The following is a 9,796-nucleotide window of genomic DNA, read 5'->3' as shown; positions in this document are numbered from 1 at the left end:
AGCATTAACTCTGTATCTTGAACGTCATGTCATAGCATTTTTCCCTACACTCTCGGATAACCATACCCCCGGGCACTATGCAGAGCTTTGAAGGCTCCTCCTATGATTATAGGACTAGTACCTGCCATCACCACAGCCTTTCTAAAGAGAGTTATGAAGCGCTGCCTTTTGAGGGTTGGATTACTATATAAGTTTAGAATAAATATACATGAGGATTTCCTCTATCTGGGGAAGAGCTCTATAAGCACGTGCTCAATATCAGATTTGGGTGTTGTGACGAATCACCACCAGTAGGGTACTGCACCGTAAACTTCATGCCGACGCGTTTCTCAGATGCCGAGTTTACGAAACAATTTGACTGCATAATCATTGTTATGGCGCAATTGACACAAGGAGCTCCTGCGTGCAATTAAGAATAAAGAAAAGCATTTTTTATTCATCCATTCATAGAATAAAAAGATCACTAGAAATGTGTCTTACCGCATATTATTTTCTCATTTTAAAGATACTGCAAATAACTTCTGAAACATCGCCATGCTATGCCATATATAAATATGACAAATGCTTTGCACAGAGTAGTTTCTAACTTCACATGACAAAAAAAAATGACACAACACTTTTCGTACAAGCTATCCAATCTGAGGCACTCTTCTTTGCAGTTACGGAGACATTGTAACGGCTTTCTTTGAATTTTGGTGAATTCAAGAAACCGTCACACCAAGGACGAACTACATTAATGTGTCACTTACCCGGACGTCACACTCAAGCTTTTATTTTCGTCGAAGGATCGAGCCATCCGCCGAAGCGGTTCTCGATTTCCCTGGCGACAGCCAGGCATAGCCTGTCGTTTCCCCTCTTCGCCACCACCTGCACGCACAGGGGCAATCCCTGCGCAGACAGCATTACGGGGCACACTGTGGCGGGCACCTTGAACTGATTGAAAAGAGCCAACAGGCAAGACAAACCGAACAACAACAAGTCCTGGTTCTGGAATGGGGCAGCACTCACTGCCGCGGGCAGAATGAGTACTCCATCATCCCCTAGTGTCTCCTCGAGCCTGTCGCGGGCGCTCTCTAAGCAGGCCATATAGGCGTAAGCCTTCTGCTTCGTACGGAAGCGGAAAAGTTTCGTAATGGTGCATGCGGCCAATGCTGCCAGGGTGTGCCGGCCAGCTCCCACCAGGTAGCGAAGCAGTTCGACTAGCGCGTTGAAGCCACCGGGTCTGAACATTTCGGCCAGCGGCTTGTCCTCCATCCCGCCGTTCACTTTGTACCACATGTACAGGTTGAATTGCAGTTCGCGCAAGTGTAGTTGCTGCACTTCGAGTCCATGCGCCGCCTTGAGGCACTGGGTGACCTGGGCGTGTAGATTGTAGGGACGAGAAATGTCGTAAAATATAATTTCGTCTATTTCCACAAGTACAGAAACAAAATTGATAAGAGGCAACAAGAGACGGAAAATAATTACGTAGGCAAAATTTTAAAAAGTGGGCAAATCTCACAGACTGAGGGGAATATGCGAAGCACTTTGTAGGTTGCTGGTTACGTAGCATCGTCTGTTGGTTCCCCACAGTGTTGCAAGATGCCTGTTTGAATCGAACAACTGCGGGTGTGTGTGCATGCGCATGCGTGTGTGACAACAATAAGGCAGAGGCCTTATTGTTATTATGGCACTGGCGCAGACGACTGTATGACGACTGATTCGTCTTATACCCTGGCACTAAATCATTAGATCCTCTTCCGTTACGATCTGGACTGGTACCTAATGTATTGCATTTGATAATTGTCCGTAAAGGTCCTCACTGAAATAAATATACGCTTTCATGAGCATGATTCCTCGATTTAGGCCAGTTATTCTTAGCCTTCCTTGCCGTAGGCTGGTTCGTCTGCTCAGGTTGCTTCCTCAAGTAAGCTGAGCCTATCCATACGACGGTGTGATACTAAACTAGGCCAATACCGGCAATGGTGTAATGAAAACGGGGCCAACCCGCAGATCTTCGCTCGAAGAGCGCACGGTACCGCATACCTTGGCCACTGGGCGTAATGATTACAAGACTACTCGTCTTCCATACTAATCAGGCAGTACACATTCCAACTGAATGTCCCGTCAACCGACTTACCAGCCTGATCCTATCAACAAGAGCACCAATGTCGGCATACGGTCCACTACGGACTTTCTCCATGTCCCCGTTGAACAGCGTTACGATTCCTCTTTAAGGTCTATCATCGATAGCCTCACCACTCCACACCCAGATCCTACATTCCGTCTCTTCGTTTTGTTACACAATCTGTTGTACTGGCACAACTTGCACCTTGATGCGCCGAACTTCTTGACGTCATTCCCGACATATACGCCCTGAAGTGCCCCCACAGCATCAGGACACCCCCCATGCTCTCCACTTAGACGTCGCTCACACTCACCATCGCGTCCGTCGACGCTTCTTCTGATCTGGCTTTCACCGTTCTGCTGTTCAACGATACGTTGCAACCTGTTACCACTGCCGACGCCACAAGAAACTTTCGTTGCTTCCAGCTGGATTACTGCCGCTTACCCATATTTCCAACGACCCATTTTTCCGCATGGGGCTGTACCTTCATGGACCTCTCCCTACGTTAACTCTTGGCAAGTATTGGATTTCCGTCGTCACTGATTATGCGACTCACTTTGCCATCACACGGTCGCTTCTGCCACGAGCTGCACCACCGATGTAACCGTTGTTCTTCGTGACGTTATCTTCTCATCACGATGCTCCTCGTCAGCTCCTCACAGATCATGGCCACCGCTTTGTCGCGAAAGTCATTGCCATTCTCCTCCGTTCCTCCTCCAATCATCACAAGTTCATGACAGCTTATCATTTACAAAGAAACAGACTTGCCAAGTGCGTCAACCCTACGATTAACTACATGCTCACTACGTATGTATTGGAACACGAGTGTGTTAGGATTCTGCATCAATTGTGGTTTCTCACCTTTGCTTATAACCCTTCACACCGCAACAATGAGGTTTATTAATTTTTCTATTTTCCATACGGCCACGACTCATTTTGACTCTTCGACTCCTTGCTTCTTATATGTTGATACACTCTCTAACTGCACCTATATGCTCATGACGGCACTGGCCTCGCCGAAGCAGCAAGCTGCATCGCCCATGATCATCTTCTGGTATCTCAAACTAACCAAAAAACACTTTATGATCACTATCACCGAAACGCCCACGTCAACCCTGGATCCCAGGTTCTCTTTCAACCTCCCCCCCTTCTCGAATAGGTGGGTCTCTGAGAAAAGCTGATGTCTCGTTATGTTGGCCTCTATCGTGTCGGGCGCCATTGGTTGCCCCATATGTGTATACATCTGCCAGAGTTACTGAACTTGCACGCATCTCCAGGCTCAAGCTCTATCACTCGAACTCGCACGCTGTGCTTCACAGCACCGCCACGGCGGTCTTACAGCGGGGGACTTGTGTCACGGTTTGCTATGTGCCGGGACGCCGAAGCGAAGAAAACGCAGACCAACAGGGCTTTGAATCGTCCACTCCTTGCTGTGGACCTTCTGCCGCAGTGTTTATTTATATGCCAGCATAGCTTGCATACACTCTAATATTATCACTGCGATTTTTGTAAAGAGACCTTTCGACGTCAGCCACTGATTCAAGATGAATGTACCACGCGTTTGTTCTAGTGATGCGTATGGGGTAAATGAAGGGACAAACAATTCTGTAGCAGCAAGAAGGGGAGTGAGAATAAGACGTAAGAGGCAGAGGGAGAGAGAGAGAGCGTGTATGTGTGTGGGGCTGTACAATTGGCGTATGGGATTTTTCGGCATAGGCAATGGCTCAGTATACTACACCGTACTCCCATCAAAACACTGGTCATTTAGTTTCTAATTAAACGTTTGAGGGAAGGGGGGGTATCTGTGGAGCTTTTATGAATATGTATACATACCCGTCTAACTGTTTGACGAGCCTCGGTAGTCACACGGCTGATGTAGAGGCTTCCTTCCGAGTCCATGTAATACAGCTTCAGCGCCTTCATGTTTACCTGAAGAAAAAGATTGTTTCCCTTTTTTTTCGGATAGAGATCCTTCACTTAAAGAAACAGTGTAGGCAAAAATATTGAGAAAATATTTTTTGTTTTTTGGTGCAACTCGAAATCCGCGGCCTTTTCTGAACAAGAATCAATCGTTCATTTGTCTCAGTGCAGCTTTTTTCACCAAAAAATGACATATTCTGAAACCTATACAGTGGCCCACCACGCCCCCTTTCCTAGCCTTCTGCCGAATGCATCCGTGGACAGCTCAAAATTCTCCGAAACAGCGGAGCCAAATATTTTTACAGATTTAGCGGGAATAAAACAGATCATCTGACACAAGACTGCGGAAACTGAAGAAAGAAAGCAAAGGCATCAAGCTTTCTGACAGGAAATGCGTATCTGGCCGGGGACGTCTGCGCGGTGCCTTCATTGACAAGCTCCAGAACTACTATGGTTTGGCCATTATAAGAAATACAGTCAGTTTAGAGGACATTCGAAAGGCTGTCTGGGACACATATTTTCACGTAGCATCAATGGATAACAATCCATCCCATTGCCTTTGCCCGAAAGACGCTGACACCTGGTGTAAATTCCACAAAGCCCAATTGAGTGGTGAACCATATGTTCATAAGGAAGGCCTTCCAGCAGCAGTTCTTGAGGCTGTGAAGCCAATTTATCAGCAGCTAGCTAAGCCCAAGTTACTTACGAGATGCCTCCATGGGAAAATGCAAAGCCCCAACGAGTCTTTGAATAATGCTGTGTGGGAACGCGTTCCAAGAAAATGTTTTCCTTGGACATCAAACACTGAAGATATCCACGCCTGATTCTGTGCTCACATTTAATGATGGCAGTATAGCCCAAGTCAATGTGCTGAACCCATTTGGAATTTTACCAGGGCGCTAGACAGTGCAGGGGCTACGCGACATCGACCTGCGTCGACAGTACTTCGCTGATAGGGCTGCACAGCAGGCTGCAAAAGAGGCTCGGAATGCAAGACGTCCCACTATAAAAAGAAAAAGTGATTCTGGTGACGAGTATCTGACTGTTGCCTATTGAAACGTTTCGTCAATTTGCTGTTCTTTCACTCTAATTTTGTAATAAGACCTCTTTTCCACTTTAAACACAATTATCTCAAAACTTATTTGTTTCAATGCATTTGTTCCTTCATCTCATCGACAGCAGGTGCTAAGAAGATAATTTTAAGCCAGTATTTCGACCAGAGATTGGGGAATATACTGTAGCAGAATTATTGTTGTATAATAAACACTTTTGTTCAACCTAAAATTTAATGCCTAGTACTGAGTTCGGTACCTGCAGTGAAATATTAACAAAAGAAGTGCATGGCAACATTAAGTGATAAATCTACTACAATAAAAAGAGGAAAAGCTTCTAATCACAATGATGTTATCAGAATTGTAACTTCTACGGTTATGGAGAAAAAGGTACATAAACACTGCCTAAAATACATGGCAGGTATAGGGCCTATCCTGTTCCCCTAATAACTCATGTGCCCTCGCTGACGTGATGTTGCGTCCCTATATAAAAATTACAGAATTGGCCTGAAAAATATCGGACCTCACTTCTTTTAACGAAAGCTACAGGGCTCAAGTTGGCCACACTGTAACGCAGGAGGAGAGCCCGTGATGCGTTTAGCGTACATGTAGTTTCACTTTCACTTGCATCTGCTGCTGTGCAGGATAAATCGTGTTGAGCATTGTCATCTTGCCTCAGCGCGATTTTAAGTCAGCGTAAATGATGGTGCAAATGGAACAAAGGTACTGCATAACATTCTGTGAAAAAATTAGTTATAGCCAAGCAGAATCTATACAGAAGATTGAAACAGCGTTTGGAGATGACGCTATGGACACGAAGCAGATAAATGTGTGCTACTACCGCCTCAACGAAGGTGAAACATCTGTGGAGAGTGAGCTTTGCTGTTGGGAGGCCATCAACAAGTCATGATGCAGCAATTGTTTAAAAAGATATGTAACTTGTAAATACGAGGCCTTAGGTCAATTTTGAAAAAGATAGTTCACCTAGTGGTCAGCGACAAAATTCTGCGAATGACATTTTCAATGTGATTTGGGTATGCAGCAGTTGACGCCAAAATTTGCGCCTAGGAGGGGTTCAAAGACTAGGCAGCGGCACTATTCGTTCGTGCTGCTTGCTTGATTTAGTGTTGTTTGATAAAGCGCAGCATTCTGTTGGTCCGTCAGGTTCCTCAATGAGCGAACATGTCCACATGCAAGTTTTGGCTTTTCCCAAAAATCAATAAGGCAATTGATAGGAAAATAATTTGATACCGGAAGAAACATCAAGCGCAAAGCGACGGCTGCCCTAACAGGGTTTCCGTGAAGGTATTCCAGCTCTGTTTCGGGAATAGGAAAAGCTGTGGGACCCACTGTGTGTTGAAGGAGAAGGAAACAATTTTTAATATTATTAGGATGACAAAAATGCCAGAGACGCTTCTTTCTCCTGGGAGCAAGGTTTATCACTTTTCATACGTCTTGTACCGTATTTACACGATTGTAAGTCGACCCCTTTTTTAATATTTGAAAGTCTGAAGTTGGGGGGTCGACTTACAATCGAAACCAAAACATGGCCGCGCCAAAAAAAGCGATACAAACAAGAGCTACAACGTAGTTACAAATTTATGTTTGCTCTATGGCCATACCCATATCTTTTTGCTATCCCGCGTGTTTGTTCGCTTTTCGGAAGGGTTTTTCAACATTTTTGAGAGTCTTACAGCGCATGCAACACTTATGGGGGGGGGGGGTGTCGATAGTTGATGGAAGCGCCGCTGTTTCCATTTGCGGCGGCACCCTCAGAACGGCGGCGCTTGCGGGGGGTATCGGTAGTTCATAGAAGAGCAGACGCCGCTCGCGGGTTTCTCTTTCTCTGTTTAAAGGCATTGGAATTGGTTTGACCAACTTTTTGACGCGTTCCACTTGACTGCCGGCTACGTGCTACTTCTATGCTTCCCCAGTCGTCATGAGTGCTGCAGGCCCACTAATTGTTCGGCACTCGTTCACAGCAGCGTTCAAGGGGGCTGCCATCCTTTACGCCGAAGAAACAAATCACTGCGCAGCGGGCCGCAATTTCGATGTTTCTAAATGGGTGGTGCGAGAGTGGCGACTGCAGCGAAGCGAAATTTTCACCCTGTGACGGCAAGTGACAAATTTCCCACGTGCCGAAGTCTGGACGCTTTCCGGAGCTGTAGGCTAAGCTTGCGGCGTACGTCGCTGAAATGCGTGATCGGTCCCTGCCATTGAAGTGCGACGTGGTCATGAAACAAGCCCGGACCTTCGCCTTAATTTAAAGGTTCTGCTCCGCCGTGAGTACAACGAGTGGCTGGCGGCAGAAGACTGCGAAATTACGCCAACCGGACCTGTCAAAAGAGCCTCCGTGATGGCTGCGTGTGGTTCGGTGCATTTGGCGTGGGCTGCTGTTCTGCAAGATGTCCTGGTGCGGTCGTTTGCCAAATTTGAAATTTCGCTGGACCACGACGCGCTGTAGGACCGCAGCAACGATGTCGATGGCAGCACTAGTGAAGACGAGTAGTCGAGTGACCATGTCAGCTACTAATAAATTTTCGTTATCGAATGCGCCCTCGGGTATGCTCTATTTTTTTTTTTTTTTCCGGTCAAGCGATATGGGGGGGTCGACTTACATTCGAGTCGACTTACAATCGTGTAAATACGGTATGTGTCTCAGTGGTGTTATTAATTTCATCTCGTCTTCTCACCTTGACCTCTTGAAATCGAGGGGCTCAACTTTCCTACAATTCCTAAAGAAAGAAACCAAGCTGCATTAATTTCCTACCCATTCCGCGACTTAGATGAAGCTCATTTAGCGAGTTTTTCATGAAGTGGGTGTTTTATTTTTCAATACGCAGTTTTACCATCTTTATTTAGTTGCCTTCAATAAAAGAACGACTGCAAGCAGAAATTATTGTTTCCTCTACATTGATCCTCACGCGTTAACAGCACTTTTTCAATGTTTCGAAATAGCCTGCTGTATCCTAAGCTCATTTCCCATTCTGCACTTGTCCTGCAAATATCCATAATCATTCCAAACAAGCGGGGAAAAAGCTGTTTTTGTTCTATCGTCTACACGCTCCGTCAGGGCTTTTTTTTTTGTCAAATCTTTGAAGAGCTGTGACGTTTGGTAGTATAGGCTCTCCACATGAAATATTTTTTTATTCCTCAGCACAAACAGCGCAAATTTTGGGCACAAAGTGAGCCTCTGTATTTTTTTCTTATTTGCTCACTGTTGTCCTAATTAGGTCCACAACAACGACGGCTCGTTCACTCACTTTACGACAGCACCCCCATAGAATCGTACGCACCTGTTCATTTAGTCGAAGCCCGTTGGTCGCACTTCCCGCCAGAACGTTGAGCGTCAGCGGTAAATCCTCCGCGAACCTGGCCATGGGGCCCACACAGTTGAACTGCACCAGCTTTTCACCGACATCTGGCAGCAGGCCAGTGTTGGGCACCACTCCTGGGAGTAGCATAGAAAGGCGAGAAGTCAGCACAAAAATGGTAGCGCCACCATCGCCGCCATCTAAACCCATTTTTTGTAAATGCGATATTTCTCGATCCTTTAACATGGAAAGGATGAATGGAGCTAGCTATTGCTAGTAGAGGAGTCATAAATATTTAAGGGAGGCGAGGCATACGAAATTATTTGTGTATTGATAATGTTCCACGTAAATGAAGCTTTTCGATAATAAGGGCGATATATTCGGCATCTCCACTTTAACTGTGATTTTCTGGGGCTTCAAATGCATGACCAAATCTGAGCACAAGGGCTTTCGCGTCACAAGCCCTGCCGAAATGGTGCAGACGACGTCTGGAACCTAACATGCCACGAACACAACTCCATACTTCTTCTACCCACCACGGTGGGTAGAAGAAGAGAGAATTAAGTTACTAAATAGAAAAGGAAAATATGTGGGAAGAGAGAAAGGTGTTTGCATTACGTCGCACTTCTTCAGGGTCCAGAATCCACGATTTAACCCGCATTCACCTCATTGCAAAGTGTTGCTTAGGAAGCTCACTCGAAACACAACTGCCTTCAAGGAGCCGACCACCCTCATTTGCACTATATATATATATATATATATATATATATATATATATATATATATATATATATATATATATATATATATACGCACACACTCTTCTGAGCTCTCCCATCCGCTCTCTACCTATACTACATGACCGGCTTCCCAGGCTTCGCAGAGAAACTTTTCTCCCCTTTGACACTTCTAATGCTACCGCAGTAAAAAAAGGCACTCGATATGCAGTGATCACCGGCTGTTGGCTTGTGGCCGAAGATACCGCAGTAGGCGGCTGGTGATCGCACACTTCCACCGATGTCTGTTCCTAGGCCAATCAGGGAGCCAGCCGCTGCCAGGAGGCTTCCCTCTCCACCTACGGTTTGTGAAAAGACGACCGGTGAACCATGGGCAGGGGCTCATTGGATATGACAAGCTTCGATACACTCGATAGCATATACAGGGTGTCCCAACTATCAAGCACCGAGGTTTCAAAATATGCAAATGCCACGTAGGCAGACAGAAGCAAGGTATTGTTGTCTGTCGTCGCTTGGAGGTATTAATTTTTGTTCTAATTTACTTATTTCGCTAACCTTGAAAGAAAGGAGACTTTGCATCTATTAAACTTAAGCTCAGCCAAAGATATTCTACATTTATTGATGAAATATGGCCAGCGCGTGTTGATATAAACTTGAAGACAGGGG

The 9,796-nt window shown here is 45.7% G+C and overlaps 1 protein-coding gene across 1 annotated transcript in view; it reads right to left on the bottom strand.

Moving 5' to 3' along the window:
• Positions 1 to 404: 404 nt before the first annotated feature.
• The window catches only part of LOC142579838 (fatty-acid amide hydrolase 2-A-like), a 29,146-nt gene continuing 19,754 nt past the window's right edge, over positions 405 to 9,796 (bottom strand). The window contains exons 4-7 of the mRNA XM_075690439.1: positions 9,349 to 9,468; positions 8,376 to 8,530; positions 3,941 to 4,036; positions 405 to 1,356 (exon numbers count right to left, since the gene is read on the bottom strand). Of these exons, the coding sequence (XP_075546554.1) occupies positions 763 to 1,356; positions 3,941 to 4,036; positions 8,376 to 8,530; positions 9,349 to 9,468 (965 nt within the window). The 3' untranslated portion in view covers positions 405 to 762. The remainder of the gene's footprint in view (positions 1,357 to 3,940; positions 4,037 to 8,375; positions 8,531 to 9,348; positions 9,469 to 9,796) is intronic.

Source organism: Dermacentor variabilis, chromosome 4, assembly GCF_050947875.1.
Source record: "Dermacentor variabilis isolate Ectoservices chromosome 4, ASM5094787v1, whole genome shotgun sequence".
In the NCBI taxonomy this organism is placed as follows: Eukaryota; Metazoa; Arthropoda; class Arachnida; order Ixodida; family Ixodidae; genus Dermacentor; species Dermacentor variabilis.
Note: the sequence above shows the minus strand (reverse complement) of the source record. Positions and strands in the feature narration are given on the sequence as shown.